This window comes from Numida meleagris, chromosome 2, assembly GCF_002078875.1.
Source record: "Numida meleagris isolate 19003 breed g44 Domestic line chromosome 2, NumMel1.0, whole genome shotgun sequence".
Classification (NCBI taxonomy): domain Eukaryota; kingdom Metazoa; phylum Chordata; class Aves; order Galliformes; family Numididae; genus Numida; species Numida meleagris.
In genome coordinates, this window is record NC_034410.1 from 140442224 (window position 1) to 140462187 (window position 19964).

At 42.3% G+C, this 19964-nt stretch overlaps 2 protein-coding genes across 5 annotated transcripts in view; one reads left to right on the forward strand and one right to left on the reverse strand.

The window, feature by feature from the left end:
• WISP1 (WNT1 inducible signaling pathway protein 1) overlaps positions 1-2716 on the forward strand; it is a 38895-nt gene extending 36179 nt beyond the window's left edge. For 2 of the 3 annotated variants that reach the window (XM_021386580.1, XM_021386582.1), the window contains one exon: positions 371-2716. In XM_021386580.1, the coding sequence (XP_021242255.1) occupies positions 371-670 (300 nt within the window). In that variant the 3' untranslated portion in view covers positions 671-2716. The remainder of the gene's footprint in view (positions 1-370) is intronic. The other variant, XM_021386581.1, reaches the window with a different exon arrangement.
• NDRG1 (N-myc downstream regulated 1) overlaps positions 11052-19964 on the reverse strand; it is a 39239-nt gene continuing 30326 nt past the window's right edge. For both annotated transcript variants that reach the window (XM_021386579.1, XM_021386578.1), the window contains 8 exons: positions 18968-19024; positions 18322-18425; positions 17901-17957; positions 16780-16831; positions 15981-16028; positions 14184-14219; positions 12956-13007; positions 11052-11775 (listed from right to left, as the gene is read on the reverse strand). In XM_021386579.1, the coding sequence (XP_021242254.1) occupies positions 11510-11775; positions 12956-13007; positions 14184-14219; positions 15981-16028; positions 16780-16831; positions 17901-17957; positions 18322-18425; positions 18968-19024 (672 nt within the window). In that variant the 3' untranslated portion in view covers positions 11052-11509. The remainder of the gene's footprint in view (positions 11776-12955; positions 13008-14183; positions 14220-15980; positions 16029-16779; positions 16832-17900; positions 17958-18321; positions 18426-18967; positions 19025-19964) is intronic.

The following is a 19964-nucleotide window of genomic DNA, read 5'->3' on the forward strand; positions in this document are numbered from 1 at the left end:
CAATCCTGCTCTGCTCACTGCTGGTGTCGGCAGATCTGAGGCTCAGCTCGCAGAAAAGCGATGCTGCGCTGCTGGTCATAGCTATAAATTGTATTTTGCAAGTACCCTCCTTGTAGCTTCTGGATTTGTATGTTTAGATGTGTCCACCTGTCACAACTCTAGATCAGGTCTGTAAAACACTTTCTAACAGCTTCACAGAGTCATAGAATCATTAGGGTTGGAAAAAAACGCTAAGATCATCTAGTGCAACCATGACCCCATCACCATCATGCCCACTGAACCATAAACTTCTGGAGGGTGGTTTGCATGTCCCTGTGTCAGTATGGAGCAATGAATATTAATCAGTCTCTTTTTCTGTTCCCTGATTTAGCCTGGGAAGAAATGCCTGGCTGTCTACAGGGCCAATGATCCCATGAACTACACCATCTCAGGATGTGTGAGCAAAAGTCCGTATAGACCCAAATATTGTGGCATCTGCACAGACAACAGGTGCTGCACACCCTACAAGTCCAAGACTATTGAAGTGAGGTTTGAGTGCCCAGATGGAACTGAGATTTCTTGGAAGATCATGTGGATCAATGCTTGTTTTTGCAACCTGAACTGCAAGAACCCCAATGACATCTTTGCTGACTTGGCTCATTACCATGATTACTCTGAAATTGCTAATTAAATTGGCTGAATGCTGGAATTGACCCATTGCTCTGATTTTACAGAGGTTTTAAAATAAAAGGAGAATCTTTCATCCAATGCCAGTGTACAATTTGTTTTTTCCTGAGTTAGGATGTTAAATTTCCTTGTTTTGCCACACTGCTTTTAGAGAGGCTTTGAACAAGCAGGGTTTTCAACTCTAACAGACCTCCATCCATTAAGAGCAGCCAGAAATTCTTCTACGCACAGACTCCAGGATTTAAATAACAGTCCTTCTGGCACTGGAACTTATTAGCCTAGCAGTTTCATTGTCCAAAGGAAAGAGTATTACGCTAGTATGAGAGCAAAAGTACGGCTGCCAGTAGCTTAGACATGAGCTTGAGACATCTTTACTGTCATTTCTTGAATAATATAGTCTAAGATGAAAAATGAGTATTGTTATGTGTAATTTATTTTCCACATTATACTTCAGTCTTTGATGCTAGTGACCCTCTGGACTTCTTCTCTGTCACACTGCAAACAATCCTAGGAAATCCTCCTCTATCGTTCTCACTTAGATCCCACTGCCGTGGGTCCATGGGAAGACCTTAAGGAGAAGGATGTTTCTCTGTGCTGTCCCTGTCTCACTGCACTAGAATAGATAAAAGATCCTCTGTGTCCTGCTCTCCTTGAGCTCCTATTGATCTCCCGGGGAATCTTGTGCCAGAGACATTTTCACAGTTTTGCTCATCTTGAACAGTCTGAATACTCTGAATCCAAAATGACCACTCCAGAACTCAGACTTACAGGATAGATTCTCTTGCCCGGGGATTACTTATCGTTCAGAGGTCAGTGGTGCAGACCTGGAAGAGAAGCTGTAGAGAGCCGGATGAAAGATGAAGAGAAACACCTTATGTGCCATGTTGTGGTCTGTGCCTAGAGACCACCCCCTTCCCCAACATGGTGTTACCAGCACACAGGTCCTGCTTCCTAATCCCACCTTGCCATTGTTTTACATGGCTGTGGTAGAAGAAAGGAGCTACAAGAGTGTGTTAGGCTTCCCATCAGCACTCTGGATGAGTTCATGTGAAAGGAGAGGATAGTTCCTGGCATAACCAATGATGCATCAGTCACAAATGGACTGCTTCTTAGAATAAAATGATCTGTAGAAGCGGTTTCACACTCAAATACTAGATAAGAGTAAAAATTAGTCCTGTTACCATTTCAGACAACACATTTCTTGTCACTGAAGTGTACTGGAGTCATGTTTTTGACAGTGAGTTGTAGGTACAGATCCCATGCACCGTGACAGGTTCATCACTGCTCCACTTAGGAGAACTGAGCAGTAGAAATGTGTTTCTGCATGGGAAACTTCAGCGTCTGCTTGCAAACTCTTTGGTGACACAGGAGAAGCATTGAGGGAGACATGGACTGGAGCCTGGACCCATAAAGGTCTGAACTTCAGATGACGCAACTGTTTTAAATTAGCCATTTATTTTCCTTTAGTTCCAAACGGCAAGTTGTCTGTCTTCATCTTGATAAGCTAAAGGAAGCTAGATTAGTTCCCAAGATACACTAATCTTTCTGACTAATGATAAATTGATGTTTCTTGTTAGTAGGATGAAAATATTGAAATCTCTATGTGAAAACATATAGGAGAAATGCTGTAAATCTTCAAAACTCTTAACTTCAAGAGCAGCTTTATGTACAAGGATTTAGCGCATACGTTTTCCCATAGAGCTGGGTTATTCCTAAATCCAAATCTCAACCCAAACTGATGCTCAACTTTTGCAAGGCTGAGCATGTTACATTTTAAACATCATCACTTGGAAAAAAAATCAATGGGATCATAAGAAAAAGAGGCCTTAGCCAAGAAGTTGGCAATATTTTTGAAAAGATGAAATGGTTTGCACCAAGGTGCTTGGTAGAGAGGTCATCCCAGGAACTCAATAAGATTCCCTGAATATGATTTGGAATCCTTTGTTCTAGATTTGGACCGTGTTTATATATGTGTGTGTGTGTGTTCATGTACACATGTATATACATACATATGTTTGTGCATATCCAGATACGTAGGTGTATATAAGAATATATATATATATATATGTCTTATATACATACATGCATATAATGTTGTATATAATATTTTATATATTTTTATATATAAAACATTTATCAACATGTTCATGAATACATATGTATATATTTATGTATATATGTTACTATTGTGAAATATATAGTGCATAAAACAGTGAATATATAACATATTTCTATGTATAATAAGAAGTTCTTCTCTCTTACAAGTACAGACAGAGAAAGAAAAATACAAGGTGAACACACAGACCCAAAGCTATGGCAATCAATACTCTTGCTTAGCTTTGCAATTAGCTAACACTGTAACCACCGTTGTCAATTGCCGCAGTGGCTGAAACACACAGATTTCATTGGGAGATAAAAGAAGCTATTATAAGCTAATACATAACCAGCAGCTCTAGTGTGTGTTGGTTTTTAGTGAAGTGAATGCCTAGAAACCACAGATCTCCCCCTATACACCCAAGATGTTTCTGTTTCTGGCCTGGTTTCCTAAGGGAACAAGGCATATGCAAACATGCTGCCCATTTGTTTATCTATCAGTCACTCCCTTGGTAGCAAATGCCAAACAAAGTAGGCAGAGGAGTGAAGATCTTAAAAGCATTATGATTCCTGAATTAAAAAATGAAATAAGACAGCAGGGCAGAGGAGAGTCCCAGCACATTGCTCCTACCACACTCATAACATCTGCCAGGAAGCCAGCACAGCTGCAGGATGGCCCAAACACAACAGCAGCATTAAGACATTTTGAACATATCTGTTGTTTGGAAATGAATAGCCACGGTGAAGGGAATGCTGAAGGGATCTCAGTGGGAAATAATCATTACCCTGTGGTAAAGGAATTTTGGAGTCATTGGACACAAATCTATAGGAAACCAAGCGCCATTAGCTTTGCTGCTTGTGCAACTGCTTTTCTGTGCAGTGACGATGAATGAGATGAGTAATTCTTGTAGCCAGCGAACTTGACTTGCAGTCTGTGGTGCTTTAAAGCTCCTTTGTTTTAAGGGATGATGTTTACAGGAAGATTAGCGCTAGGGTTAAGACCTTTAGGTTTGGTTCACTGGCTCTCTGTGAACTTCAGCAAGTCGTGTAACTTTACAAAAGTACCTTTGTGATTCCTATTTAAATACGCTGAGGAGCAAGGCCTTCCAAGACCTTCGTGGATCCAGCTCTTTGCTTTGCTTATCCTCAGTCCTTCATCAGTATGGCCAGAACAAAGCCATAGTGTTCATGGCCTCTAGTGAGAGTGAAAACTCCTCCATCAACAGGAACTGATGATCACTGTGCCTTGCACAATGGGCCCAGGTCTCTGCTGGGACCTGGAAGTGGTATCATCATCCAAAAAAGCAACAATAATACCATTGTGGAGATGTCAGGCTCTGATGCTAGACCCATTTGGGGCAGCACTCCAGAAACAGACTTGAGAAAAGATGAGAGTGAGGATTTTGCAATGCAGACTAAGCTGAGACTGCTCGACTCACACCCTGCCCATGACAATCATGTTGGCCTTGCAGGGTGGGAGAAGGATGGAGTATGGGCCTTTGATGCAAATGGCAAGGCTCCAGTACCCACAGCCCTCTGTTTTCTGTAGGGGCTTTACCAGTGTCTGTCTGACAGCTCGAAATGCCATTTGAGAACCTGGAAAACAGTCCACTACTTGAAGGATGGAAAGAAGCAAGCACGTAACTTGCATTGTGCCTTTGCATGGAGCTTGGCTAGAATTTAAGACACTTTCAGTGTGCATGCAGGGTGTGGTGCAATTGCTTCATTTTTAATGGATTCACAAGGATTGTGCTGTATATATGTCATGCATTAGTACTGCAACACTGAGAAATTCTGAGTCATCCAGTGAGTTAAACTCTGTTTTTTTTTCCCCCATTTTTCAAATGAATTTTAAGATAAGCAGTTTATTATGGAAGCAGAGATCTCTCATTAACTACAAGCACATATCCATACAAATACATTTTCAAACTGCTGCTTCCTTATTTCAGCAGTCCTGCAGAAATATTTCTGTAAGCTTCAGGTGCTGAAATATATGAAAAAAAGTAGGAAAGGCAGATTGGTTTGGCAGTGTCAGTCTGAGTTACACCAACTATGTAACGCATGTTACTTGTTCATACAGCACCATGGTGAGGTTTTGTGGGTGGCATGTTGCTGCTGTAGTTTAAATATACTAAATAACCTCATAAGTGGTAAATGATTAATGAATATATGACTGACACCTCATTTAGGGGCTTAGGCAAGCAAATAAAAGGTGAAGTATGTTTACCACGGACATTTCTTTTTACTTTTCCAGTCTCTTCATCTGGCCAGTGTCCAAGTGTGAGCTTGCAACATGTGACAAAGCCCTGAGCCGGAGGATATGTAAAAAAAATGAAAATAAAGTAGAATGGAAAAGAAGGATGCTCTGAGAGCAGTTCCTGTAGGGTGAATATTTTGGCAGCTTGGGAATGTCAGGTGTTCCCCAGCTTACATGCCTTTGTTTGATGGTCTGTTTCTGGTTCTAGATTCTTTTCCTTTTCTTTTCTTTTCTTTTTTTTAATTCCAAAGTACTCTTACTGGACTTGGGATAGCTTGACTAGGCTCTTTCAGCAAAGTCAAGTGCGTTACTCAACCTAAGCATGACTTTTTTGTCATCTCTCTTGAGAAGCTGCAAGAATAACCTGTTTGCAACAGCTGTATGGACAGAAATTGTTTAAACGTTATCAAAAACAAGGAGAAACACATTTTAATTAAAGAATCATTGCTCCATACCACAACATTTACAAATGCTCAGAGCTAACCTCAGTAAGAATTCCACCATTTAGTTCTAGAAAAGTTAAACTGTCATCATATTAAGATTTTCAGAATTTTCCTACAAATCTGAAGGGGACTGCCTGAACCAGTGGGAACTTGAAACAATGGCCTCCTGCCCCCGGCAGTGATGGACCTGCATGTTTGACTTGCTTATGGCTACTGGGGCACTAGGTGAGAAAACAACCTCTTCCCAGCCTTCTCCTTCACTGTGCCTTTATTTGGCTGTGAAGGGAACTCCTCTACAACTTAAACACGTTCCAGCAATAGATTTCAGCAAAGGCAGTACATTTCCTACAAAAGTCCCATCTGGCCCGATGCTTCTTCTGCTTGCACGTTTGGCAGCCTCCAAGCACACTGCCTTGCATGAAGGGCGCCCTGGCTGCTTTCTCAGCCACTGTATTTGGACTAGCCTGGGAAAACCATCACCTCCCTAAGCACTTTGATCTTTCCAAACGAAGTACTGACAGCTGTGACGGGCTCTACTGCTATGAGATTCCCCCCAACCCAAGTCCACCTGCACAGTGAAGAGGGAATGACTGTGGGATCAAGGTTTAGTACTGTCAGCTGGTAGTAAAGAACTAAGACTTCCTGGAGTCATTCCTTAGTTATCATTAATATTAAATGAAACCACATTCAGTCGAGGAGAAACTATTCCACAGGTGGGGAGATGCAAATGTAGGCCTGAGACCAAGAGGAGCCTCACTGGTGTGCGATGGGCTGGGTGACACCATTCCCTACAGAGCCTCAGCCAGCCCTACCAAGATGAGTCTCACTGATGTGTAACAGCTGGGTAACTCCACTGCTGGTCTTACCAAGCCCTGTGAGCAGGTTGGCTGTATCCCGCAGCAGGACCACTACATGGGGTGGAATCCCAGCTTGGCAGCTGCACCTTCCCTGTACACCTTGCTGCCGGCAGGGTGCTGGGTCTTGCAGGGACATGCACGCATACACAGCCAAAGACTGCCAGTGTAGTCAGAAGGATCAGGGAGGTGTTTCTCCCTCTGTACTCAGCTCTGGTGAGGCTATACTTCTGTGTTTAGATTTAGGCTTAGATTTGGTGGTTGGACTAGATGATCTTAGTGGTCTTTTCCAGCCTAATGATTATATGCTTCTATTAAATCCAGGCTGCTAGAAGTCTTACACTCTTCCAGGAGCCATTGATCATGGTTGCAGGGTGTGCATGGAGCTGCCCTATTTCTCCCTGAGCGCAATTGCCCAGCAAAAAGCTCTTCCCTGCCCCCAGCACTCTTCATGCACTGACCTTGACCTGAATATCATAATCCACTTCAGCCACAAGGAAAGCAGAGAGTGGTGGGTCACCCAAGGACAGTTTTCAGCTCTGATGTGGGTCACAGCTCACCACAGCAGTGGTGACTGCACTAGGTGCTATGTGGGAAGGAAGAGCTTCCTATAACCCCTTTCCCAACCTTTGGTCTCTTCTGAGGTTGCTCAGTGATGTTTGTGTCCAATGTCTGAGGTACGCAGGGTAAGGGCTGTGAGGGCTGCTTCTTTAATTACAGTCGAATAACAGCTCTGCTGTGGCCCCCAGTAGCTGCTGGGTAAGCAAAAGATCCCCACGCTGGATTGCAGAGAACAGACATTGGACTGTTTGGCAGTTGCAGTCAAAAGCCTTTTTTTTTTTTCTCTTTTCCCAACACTGGTCAGCAGCTGTGTTGTTTATAAGATGAATGGAGCCCTTAATGAAGCAATAGATAGAAACAGTGAGAGGCTGTGTCTGTCTGTTGCAAAGGGCTGAGGGGGAAGGGCTGATCTCCTAAAATACCCTGACATCCTTTCTTTTGGTTATTTAAACATCAGACACAGCAGTTATCAGCTATCAACACAAAGCCTATATTTGGCTCAGTGGAAATGCAAAATCCACACATCAAAACAGCTGTTGATATATACGGACCCAAGAGACTTACAGCAAACGTCCAGCAAACGTGGGATAGCACAACACAGTGCAACACAGTGCAAAACAAAAGCAGACAGCATGTGGGAAGAGGGCAGACCGAGTTACTTGTGAGACTGCTGAATGTGAAAACAACAGTGTGTTACTGGCACAGCGCGGATTGCAACCGACACTAAAACAGACAGGAAGAGGATTCCAGCAATGGAGAGAAAAATAAGCAGCTTTTCTATAAACTGTTCCTTTTCCTCCAGCTCAGTCCATCACTTGCAGCACGTGACATTAATCACAAGCCCCTAAAACACATCTAGGTTAAAGTTTCCAGCTGTTTGGTCTCTAGAGACTTTTAAATAGAAAAGCAGCATCCTTCAGCACAAAAGTCCTGTGTAGCTGGCGCAGTATTGGCGCATCCGCTTCCACTCTTGCTCTGCAAGGACAGGGAGGACGATGGCTCCACTGAAGTTTAGCTGATTTTTGCATTGTAGATGCTGAGGCCCAGGCAGAGGTGGAAAGAATTCTGATTTCAGCAATTATGTCCTTTCTACTAGAGGTTCTGAAGAGCAGTCAGGAACCCTGTTGGTCCATAGGATCGCATTCCCTTCTGCTCTCAGTAACCTCAGAAGCACTATGAAAGTTGAACTGTTTATTTTCCAGAAAACTCCTGCTACATAATCAGAATTTCCTCTCTGCCATAGGCACTTCTTGCTCCTTGGAGGCCACTTCTCGAGTACTGCATTCAGATCTGGGCCCCTCACTACAAGAAAGACATTGAGGCACTTGCAAGCTATAGGAGTTGGGTGTTTTTATTTTTTAATCCATTTTCATAAACCTGCAAGCCACTTGTATGCCTTCAGGTTAAGCACCAGTAAAGGATGCCCAGTGCTGCAGGGAAAAAGGGAGCCTTAACTCCTTTTAAAAGGTAAAGCACCACTTCTCTGTAAAGCCTTCCAGCTTTTCTGTGCAGGTACACACTGTTCCTTGCCAAATGAATACTTTTTGTTGCAGAGTTAACATCTATAGGGGTTCTAGCAACTCCCAGCTGCTGAGAAGCGCTCACAGATCCCTTTATGCTAGAAGAAGTATTGTATGGATTCCTCCCTGTTTAAAAAAACTAAAGTGCCTAGGCTTTGATAGACACGCCATGGTGTCCTTGTGGAAGGAATGATTAGCCATTCCCAGAAAAGCTCAGAGAAGAACATAACTTTGCCCTTCTTTTGAAAGAAGTGTTGGCACATATTACTCCCATTTTCACTGGCAGTGGCATAGGCTGTGGTTGACCAAACTAACCTCTATACTGGTAAAACTCCAGTGACAACTGCTGAATAATCACAGTTAGTGGGACCTGGGCTCAGACATGACAAATATTTGCTTTTGTCTCTTCATATCACAGTATTTTTTTGAGATACAGGAAGAAGGACCATCAAAATTGTTCCAGCAAAGCCACAAAATCTCCCTATCCCTGAAACTCCCAATATGTTACATTGGTCACTAGGTAAGAGGGTGGTGAGGCACTGGAACAGGTTGCCCAGAGAGGTGGTGGATGCTCCGTGTTCCTGGAGACACTCAAGCTCCAGGCTTGGATAGGGCTCTGAGCAACCTGCTCTAGCTGTAGGTGTCCCTGTTCATTGCAAAGGAGTTGGACTACATGACCCTTCCAATTTGAACAATTCATAAAACCAGACCAGGGTGGTCTACCAGCGCCCAGATTGGCACGAGAAAGCAAACTTGTACTTCTGCTTTAAGGATAGAAATAAAACAGTGCTTTAATTCTTTCCTGCATCTTCAGATTCCTCTCTCTTTTATGTTTGGTGTTTGTTGTCAAAAATTATTTAGAAGGGGGAATAAGTTATCCCTACTGTTTTAAAGTGAGATTCTTGCAGTAGGTCAAAAAAGACCAGCACTTAGAAACACAGAGAGGTAGCTGCAATGCAGTCAAGAGGCAAAAATACCTCCAAAGACAGGTAGGGGCATGTCACACACCTAGAATTCTGGACATTAGGCAGAGGACAGAAAGGATGCAATAAAGAAGACATCAATTCCCGTGAGAAAGACAGGACTGCATAGAAACATAAAATCATTAAGGTTGGAAAAGACCACTAAGGTCATCTAGTCCAACTATCAACTCATCCCCACCATGCCTACTAAACCGTGTCCCTCAGTGCCACATCTCCATGTTTCTTGAACACCTCCAGGGACTGTGACTCCACCACTTCCCTGGGCAGCCTGCTCCAATGTCTCACCACTCTTTCTGAGAATAAATTATCCTTTAGTATTTTGAATAGCCAGTAACACTTGATACCAAAATGTGTTGTGTTTTCTTAATATAAATAGGACACTGGAGTGGAGAAAAAAAAAAAAAAAGAAAAGAAAAAAAAAAAGCTCAGAGCATGAAAGTAGGGAAGGGCAGGAATAGGAGCACAAGGAAAAATGTTTTCATTTCTTCAAAGGAGTGACAAAGAATAAGCTCCCATTGAGAAAGATCATTGTACTTCTGGTAAAAGATGAAGACACAAGACATTGCAAAGTTACAAATTTATTTGTTTTGAAATAAATACAAATACTTCATTAAGAAACTTTTCTTGATAGACTTTACACAATAGCTTTATTCTTTCTTGAAATTGTCTGTTCTTCCCACAAACCATTATGGAATTTCTACTTGAGAGCTGAGTTAGTCAATATAGAGTAACCTAGATGGCATTCTTCTGAACAAGCAATCCCAAAGTATTAACATTTGCTATTTAACTGCTCAGCCTGTGAGTTTTCTTGTTTATGCAAGGGCTGCAATGCAGCAGGTATGCACTGGGACTCCAGAAATCCCATCCTACTACATGTTGAAGGACAAACTTAAGGACATCCAACTGTGAAAATCTGACTGGCAGAAAGATATCAAGCCCCCAACATCAAAAGAAGTAACCCAAGGTACTGGGCAGCTACTTAAAGATGCAGAACCAGCAGATCATTACATTTACACAGTCATTAAACACTGTATTTTGCAGTTACAGTACTGTCACTCCATCACTTTCTCAAATACTCTTCCCAGCACCAGTGAGATCTCAGTTTCAAATCTAGTAATTAGCCACAGTTGAATATACAGCATTCAATTACATGCTATTCCACACTTATTCATCTCTCCTAACAAAGAACAGCTGGATCTGGCTGTGCTTACAGAATTCTGAACATCTTACAATTGTGCTGGACACAAAAACTTGAGCTGCAGAGATAGGAAGCTGTCTGAAGTAAAAATCAAGCTGCTTCTGCTTTCCTGGCATGTACAGCTACCCTACTTGTTCAGACTACACCAACTTTTGCAGCATTGTAAACCCCTTGGCCCAAGATCCTAAAAAGGAGATGCTTCCTTGCTTATGAAATTTAATCCTGTCCTCTCTTGGCTAAGCAGATTTTAGGGTCTAGAAAGGGGGAAAGAAAGGAAGACTGGAACTAGATCTCAAAAAAGTGAAGTAAAAAAAAGCTTAAAGATTTAGTTCATCTTAAAGTCACATTAAATTTGTCTATTTTAGTAGTATATTATTATACGTAGGAAAACTAATGAATTAGAAGGCCTATAAATGCACGATACATTAACTTCTCTATCATTTGAAGTCAAGCTATATACAATGCATTCAACTCCAGCTTCAACATGAGGCCATAACACATTTGTTTCCTTTTTTTTTTTTTTTACAAGCCATCCATAATAGTGATTTTCTCGCCCTCTTTGAAGCTCATCTCAAATTGTGCCAGTTTACTTCAAAAGAATTAGAGATAAAGGGGCAAGTAATTGATTTTAAAGAAGGATATTAAGCAAGTCTGGTTTGACTCTGAAGTGTTTACAACCATATCAACTTTTGGCAAGTTTCCTTTAGAATTTGGCATCCACTGAAGGAGGGCACAATAGCAGCAACTGTCTGAGTTACAAGAGTAACGATAGAGCAAATGAGATGCTTCTTTTCTTTGGTCCCCGTCAGACCCTGGAGAACAGAGCTCATCCTACAGAATAGCTTGAGATTAATACCAGTTACGTTTTTGTGATACACAAGGGGCATCCTTTATTTTTTCAAACTGTGACCAGTTTAAACCTCCCACACATGCTTAGCAGGACACTTCCATGGACTTGGGGCCTGACTGCTCAGCATTGCTTGCTGAATTCGGCGTCAGCTCGATGCGCGTGTCTGTGTGGGAGCGGTTCCTGGAACCCTCCCCAGTGTGGGACCGGCTCCGAGTTCCCTCCCCAGTGTGGGACCGGCTCCTTGTGCCTTCCCCAGTGTGGGACCGGCTCCTCTGTCCTTCCAAGGAGGTTACACTGGAGCCAGAAGCAGTGCGGGACCTCATCAGCCTGGTCATGCTAGCGGAGGGCACTGGAAGAATCACAGAATCACAGAATTATTAAGGTTGGAAAAGATCACTAAGACCATCTAGTCCAACCATCTAACAGACTTTCATTAATGCCTCAGTGGTGTAGGCTTGGAAGAGAGCCCTTGCCTTACTTCCAGCCCTAACTACGCATCAGAGTTGAATATACTATTCATGATAGCTTCACACATAGAAGTAGAATGACTGTTTTTACCATGCATAAAACACCAACTTCCTACTCCTTGTAGAGGCAGTCAGTTGGGGTTGCTGGAGAGAACAAGCTTGGCAATGAAAGGACTTCTACTTCAGACTCAGCTTGAATGGAGTCACCACTATGCCATCGTAACTGTCAAGGCTTGGAGATCAAAATGGAAGATGCAAGCAAGGGATCAGATGCATCCCCTGTAGCTGATACAGAAGATCACCAGCAAACCTGTGCTGGGATCCACATATCAGGCTCAAATCTGACCATAAACCTCAGAGATATTCTGCAGCTTTATGAAGTACTGCCTACTGCACTATTTGGAATGAAGCTATTTTGTTTAAGGATACCTTTATGCATTCTCTGAAGTACAGAGGCGTCTCTTCCTCAACCTACTGGTCATTAAAGAACTTACACAATAGTATGAATAACTATTATTAGAAAATGTGGATTAGATTAGATGCCTGGGAATTACATACAATTACTCAGATTTATAGATTCATAGACTCATAGAATGTCTTGGGTTGAAAAGGACCTCAAAGATCATCTAGTTTCAACCCCCCTGCTGTGTGCAGGATCACCAACCACTAGACCAGAAACATCTTCACTGTCCTTAGAATCACTCCATGACAAAGCAAACTAACATTGTGTCTTAAAGTAGTCTACAGTATTTGTATAATATCAATGAATGTTGACAAACAACAATCCACCCTTAACCTACTGAAAGATAAATAAAGGAAGGGCAAAAGAGTTTCACCTATTATTTGGCAATAGAAATCTATCTACAGGCTTTCTTCTATCTAGCAACATAATTTGGACTCAAATCCCCTCTCCCACACACCACTGGTAGTCTTCTTTTCCTCTTGAAAATGCATGTCCAACAGGGAAAAGACTACATACCAGAGATCAAAAGGCTCTCTGAATGTTTAGATGCCCAACAAATTTGGTAGCCACAGGAACCATTCCATATTACCAATACTTACTGTAGCCCATTCCCTGAACAAAGTATTTGAAAGCTTCTGCGAGCTTTGCAGGCTGTAAAAGAAACAGAGTATTTTTGTACACAGTGATCAGCAATTTAGTTATATTACAATATAGTAGATGCCCCAGATGTCTGACTTTAATAGGGATATCTTAAATATTTTCTAGGTTCTTCTGAATTTCCCTGAAATTTCATTTACATGAGGAAGCTCCTGTATTGCCCTCTCTCATCTGCTTCCCCACCCCACTGTATTAACAAAAGGACACAAGCATTTGAGAATGAGATTTTTGGAGGAGTGACCGTAAGTGTTTTAAGCCCAGTCCAAACTTTACTAGTGCAGTTATTTAGGCAGATGAACCAAAGGAAAACAATTGGCCTCATATGAGTCATTTCATGCTGAGTCCTAATCAGCAGAGAACAAATCCAAGCAGTCAGAGACGACAGTTATGTTTACAGGGCAAAAAACTAGGCAGGAATATACAAGCACAACTGTATGACTGATGTTCTTGCAGCGAGGATCTCGGTATTTTTCTCTGCTGATAATACATCAGCCAAATCAGACTCTACTTCAGTTACTGAGTTTGCAAATATTGCTAATATTTTTGGCATAATTTTATCTGAATCTCTGCAAGGAATGGAATCTATCACAGAGGGGCAATGCACAGGCTGGACCTGACTTAGAGGTCAGCTCTTTTAGTGAAGTAAAACTAGAGCATAGGTAAATTTTTAGCTTTCCCAGTCTGGTTTTACTAGCAACCCACAAATTTATACCTACACATATTTCAAAAACTTCAGTTTGTTCTCAGTCAAGTCAGGCCAGTGTACATGAGAACACAGTGTTGTTATTCCCTGCCTCCCACTTTCCTGATCTGTACTAAAAATAGTCCAAATAAAAATACAGCTTGAAAATGGTAGTGCACGAGCCTTAATCTATGTTAGCTTAGTAGATAAGCATAAAATAATATCTTTTCATTCCCACCTCAGACCTTTCCTTGATTATGACTTAATTACTGGAAACAATACCCCCTTCTAATCTTAATTCTGAACTTCATTGGTCTTTAAAGAAAAAAAATCTGAAATGACCGATTGACTTAATTACTCAAGAAATCATAGCCATGCTTTTGGCTGAAATTTGGGAACAGCAAGTACCCCGGAGGAAAACACCCATTTGTTGCAGGCTGGGACACTGCAGAACAGGATTAGTAGGATTTCCGTCGGCCAAAACGTACCTGGGAAACTTGGGGGAGCCCACCACAGTCAGCCATCTGAAATGAGGATGAGAAAAGTTAGAGTGTTGCCAGAGGAACTCATTTGTGCTCAGGATATACTAAAATGACCTTTTTAGCTATCTGGCAGGAAAACATTTCCTTTTGTTGTAAGAGTAACACACAAGTAGATGAGAGCACTAAAGCAAGTAGCTGAGTGTTCATGAAAGCTGTGATTGCACCCCAGAAAGCCTCCAAAGTGATTTGACCCTCAGGCAAAGCATCAGCTAGAGCTACAAATGAATGTTTTTGATAGGAAGTGATCAGTTTCTTAGAAACTAGCCTGTTAGTCCTGGTTACAGCTCCGGTTCTGAATTACAGTAATGTGATGCAGTACTGACCTTAATGACAGAGGAGAGAAAACAAATGCCTAAACCTCAGAGGTGAGGTAAAAACACTTTGCTGAGATTGTGGATGGCAAGCATCAGCCTGACTTGCCAAGGGAAGCAGAGAAAGTCAAATTAGAAAGCTATCTTGAGTGCATGCAATATGTTTGGAGCACTTCATTTTTCCTGCCACTCCACCCCTCAAAGTCATCCCAGCAAAAACAGTCCTGTTCCAAGGAACACCACAAGCTGAAAACAGCTGAGCTGTGAATTACAGGAAACATCAAATCCTACCTAGGATTAGTTAGCAGCGAAACAGGCCTGCAGCAGCTTCTACCATCAGCTGTATCCCTGCATGGGCAAAGGCTGGCCACTGACAATGATAGTGCCTACTATAATTTTCTCCAGACAGTTTAGTGAAGAGAGATACATTAGAATTTCCCAGTAGAAGCATGACCAAGCTTGAGTCGCTGTCTGCATGCTATTACACTCATTGCACTTTACGTTACCATTAGTGAGTTAGAGATTGCATCCATACTCTGAATGCCAAGTATCTGCCAAAGACGGCACAACTTTTTGCAGTTTGGTCAGCCCATTTTACCAACTTTTTGGAAAATACCGAAGTTATTTCCAAATGTAAGTTGTCCTGGACTGTGTCCACACAAAAGGCAGGAGGACAATACTGTGCCGGATAGATCACTTCTCTGCTCATCTCATACTGTTGCTGAGGTGTTGAGGAAAATAGAATGAATTGTTTTGCACTTCCACTCCTCTGAATCTTTTTCAAACCTTTCCAAACACCGAGGTCAACTCTGCCAGCTCTGGTCAGATTCATTATGGGTATGTGAAATACTGAGCGTTCCCAAGTCGCAAGTCTGGTGTTCTAGAATAGAGGAGCTGTGAAATTCCCTGTTGTTAGCCTTGACAAGAAGCCCCTGGCTTGATTTATCCCAACATATTCATAGAATCATAGGATCATTTGAGTTGGAAGGGACCTTTAAAGGTCACCCAATCCAACTCCCCTGCAATGAACAGGGACACCTCCAGCTCCATCAGGTTGCTCAGAGCCCCATCCAGCCTGACCTTGAATGTCTCCAGGGATGGGGCATCCACCGCCTCTCTGAGCAACCTGTTCCAGTGCCTCACCACCCCTATTGTAAAAACTTTTTCCATATATCCAGTCTAAATCTTCCATTTTAGTTTGAAACTATTTTCCCTTGTCCTATCACAACAGACCCTGCTAAAGTGTCTGTACTCCTCTTTCTCATAGTCCTCCTTTCCTTATCCTGAAGGCACTGCCCTTACACATCAGAACTGAAATTTCATTGTTTTACCTCTACTGCATCACAGTGGTCTGGTTCTGCTCTTTCAGTTAATCCAGATGATATTAAATAAGGGGACTGTTAATTTTAAAACAAACAGCTCTTGTTATTACCTTCAGAAGTGTTGTTCTTGTTGGGTCCAGCTTTGAATTGCATTCAACCTATGTGAAAGAAGAGCAGCATAGATAAAGCATTGTAAACAAGATATAAATTATGAACTGCTTGCTGAAAACGTTGGTTTCTGGCTTAATACAGACTAACTTGGATATCTTAGGCTTCTGCATAAGGACACTATATATATATCTTTTTGTATACAGCTGAACAAGCATCAGTTTGCACTTATAACTATATTTTTGCCGTGCATAAACAAACCCGTTAGCTAGGGCTTGCAGATTTTTTTCATGTGTGTCTGGTACTCTAGTGGCAACAAGGGTTGTTTATCTTGTGATCTGGGGTCATCTGGTAGCGTCCCAAGTGGTGAGCAGCAACATGGCCATCAGCCAGCAGGCTGGGCATGCCTGTTAGGGCACAACATTTGAAGTCACCCAGTCATCTGGGGCAAGTAATAATAGTCAAAAAGAAGCTCTTCACTTCCATAGTGACCCAGGGCAGGACTCCAATGCCACAGAACAAGTTCAAATACCAGCAGCAGATTCCTCTCTAAAGGAAAATATTTGCGGTTCACTGGAACTGCTGTGGCAATTGTTCTTAATGCAGTAGCTATTAAATACCGATGCGCAGACGGAGGGCACAAACAGCCAGGAATAATGGCAGCTCCCCCGTGGTCTGAAAGAGGACAGCCATTCGGGCTGACTCGATGGCTGGTGAGATCGCTGTGCTGCTGGGAGCTCTGCCAGGCTCACTCAGCATCTCGAGTCACCTGCCTAGCAACACGGTGCTCAGTATACGCACCACGGCATCCACCGCCGGGGAGCTGTCACCAACCACCAGGAGCACAGGGCACCTGCAAGGAACCATACAAAAGCTGTATTATTTCTGTGATGCAGCCCTCAGCTTCATTTCGTGCCCTGGAAAGAATAAGACATGTGTGTGAAAATTATGTGTTGTGCATTCCTGACTCATAAAATCTCCCATATTAGAGACTCACAAGATGGCTGAGGTTGCCAGGGACCTCTGGGTCCATCTAGCCCAACCCTGCTCGAGCAGGGACACCCAGAGCAGGGGGCCCAGGACCACATCCAGGCAGCTTTTGGAGGTCTCCAAGGAGAAGACCCCACAGCAATCTGGGCATCCATTGCCAGTGCTCAGTCACTCACACAGCAGAAGTGCAGTACACAGACATCCTCTGATACCTTGCCTGAGATCCCGTCCTTTTTCTCACCTTGTGGCAATCAGCCCTTCCCATCACTCTTAATCCTTTTTTTTTTTTTAATAAGGATCTGAATGTGAGCATCAGCCTCAGAGTCTCACCCCTCTCCCCACTACTCCCCCAGCTCTAACTTCTGGACTGTCAGCCAATTCCAACCACTTGGGCGGATGAGCCAATGTTTCCTGTGTTTAAACATCAGTAGAGGACTGGACAACTATTTCAGTTACAAGATGCAGCATAAGTGAAAACCAATCAGCAAAAAATCTGGTAGATAACCATTCTCACACCTGCTCCACTTTCCTGAAGATCTTTGTTATTCTAACTGGTTTTGATTACGTTTCTTTGGTTGTGCAGGCACGGCTAAAGTGCATCCAGAGCCATAGTTCCCTTTAACTAGAACAGACTTCCAGATTAAGTACCTCTACTTTTTTAGCACCTAGTCTGTAAGCCCAAGTTTGCAATACACAGTACGTGTCAGGCATTACTTGTCTATGCATTTCAGTTCATATGGTTCTGAAGTTTGAAAAGGGGAAGTCTCCCTACTGGATGTCCCCAACTTCAGCAACAATTCAGCTCCAGGATGAAGCTACAGGACCCTGCAGCAACTCAGCTGCAGCCCTGTGATGTCCATGCAATGCACCCACAGCTTCCATCTCTTGGCTCATGCCACATACAAGTGAACTGATTGAAATAAAATACTTACTGAAGGGTGACAACATTTAATCCAGGAACAGGGCGCTCAATCTCTAGGTCTCGACGACTAAAGAAAATGAAGAAGACAAACATTTTTGACGTGCTGAAATTTAACAGATACTTCCAAATTCTAGTTTACAGAAAGCACAGGCACTCACATATGTTAATCTGACATATGTAGAAAGCTCCATAACTGATGGAGAACCACTTTTAGACTGAAGTAGCAATGTCTGCATGTACCATTTCTCCCCATAAATGCACAAGGACCTTCTCCCGTAAGCAAACCACCTGAGATACCTAAAAGTGCTTGTCAAGTAGAATTTCATAATGGGGGAAACCAAGTAACTCCACCACACAAGTAACACTGGCTAAAAAAGTCCTGACAGCCTCTTAAAACAGTTTCAAGTTAGAAATCAGGTAAATGTATTTACCTGTTGTAAGAGTTGACAAAGAGATGAAGGTTGGTTTGATTCATATCATTAATAATATGCTGACGGTAAGTATGGATCAGGTCATGGTTGCTGTGAATCTCTTCCTACAGTGGAAACAGAATTGTTCAGAACAGGGGCTGTTTTCTGAGAGGATCTGAAGACATGGCACAGCAGTCATGTATATGGCTCATATCTACACAATAGGAGTGCACTCTTAGGGCAGGAACAACTTGCAGCACTCAGTGCTAACACCCAGGGTTAACGTTATCATCTGACTGTAGTTCCACGTTTTTCAATTTAAGAGTAGGCTTGCACTGAAAAGCACCATTTGTAATAGTAACAAGTTTTCCCAGAGTTACAAGTATATTACTGCATAAAAGCATACTAGTGCTTTACTTGTGCTTAAATATCAGCTAACCAAACTGGTAGCTACACCTTCTGGAGTTGCCATGACAGCACTCTACTTGGTTGTTTGGCACTCAGCAAGCCTCACTGCAGTATCCATACTTCAAAGTGCCGGGAACACAATTATTAATCCTATTCCACAAGTTTAAAATTAAACTTTGCTACTTAAGCCCTCTTCCCAGCTCCAGGAGGTAAATACAGATGACTGAAAACACTAGAATAATGTTTTGAACATGCTTACCTTTCCAAAAAGATGTGAAATGACCAAGTCTGGTAAAGCATTTGTCCAACCTGAAATCTGAACAGCAAGATTATCTAATTATCTGATATCAAAGCTATCTTTTGAAACCTTTTAATTATCCATAAGTAGACGAATGGATGTTTCTCTGCTGCTCTTATGCATAATATCCTGGACTGATGTTTTTCCCCTCATTCCTACTGTAACATCATTAGGCATTGATTATGGATGTGAGGAAATACTGCTTCTCTGAAAGAGTGGTCAGGTGCTGGAATGGGCTGCCCAGGGAGGTGGTGGGGTCACTGACCCTGGAGGTGTTCAAGGAATGTTTAGAAGTTGTACTGAGAGACATGGTTTAGTGGGGTTATATTGGTGGTAGGTGGATGGTTGTACTGGATGATCTTGTAGGTCTTTTCCAACCTTGGTGATTCTATGATTCTGTGATTATGTTTGAGCTGTTCTCATAGGACATTTTTACTAATGCAAATATGCAGGGAACACACTACTAGTGGCATAAGTATATACGGAATCACTCCCTGCAAATCAGCCAGATGTGTGTAATTTAATTTCCCTGTCCAATACCATCCCTAGCAACTCGCAATGACAATGCTTTGGAGCTGGTACCTAACAACCATAGAGGTCACATGCTCTTAATTTGGAAAGACAGAAGGATACAGGGGACCTGCTGCACACCTAAGGTTGATAGTACCCAGGAGAGGTGGACAGCAGAGACACAGATGTGAAAAAAAATTAACTATGGAAAGATATTGGATGAGATAACCAAAATGGGTCAACTGGTATCTCTCATTGTAGATGAGTTAATAAATACACATCCAGATCAATAACACTTGCCAAAATAAACTGATATGCTAAACTATATTTAAAAAACATGAGTAACTCAGCACTAAAAGAATGCTAAACCCTAGCTTGTCATGGCACTTAATGTCTCCTGAGACACTTACGTAGGTTATTTGTGTCTGTGGTTAAAAGATATAACATT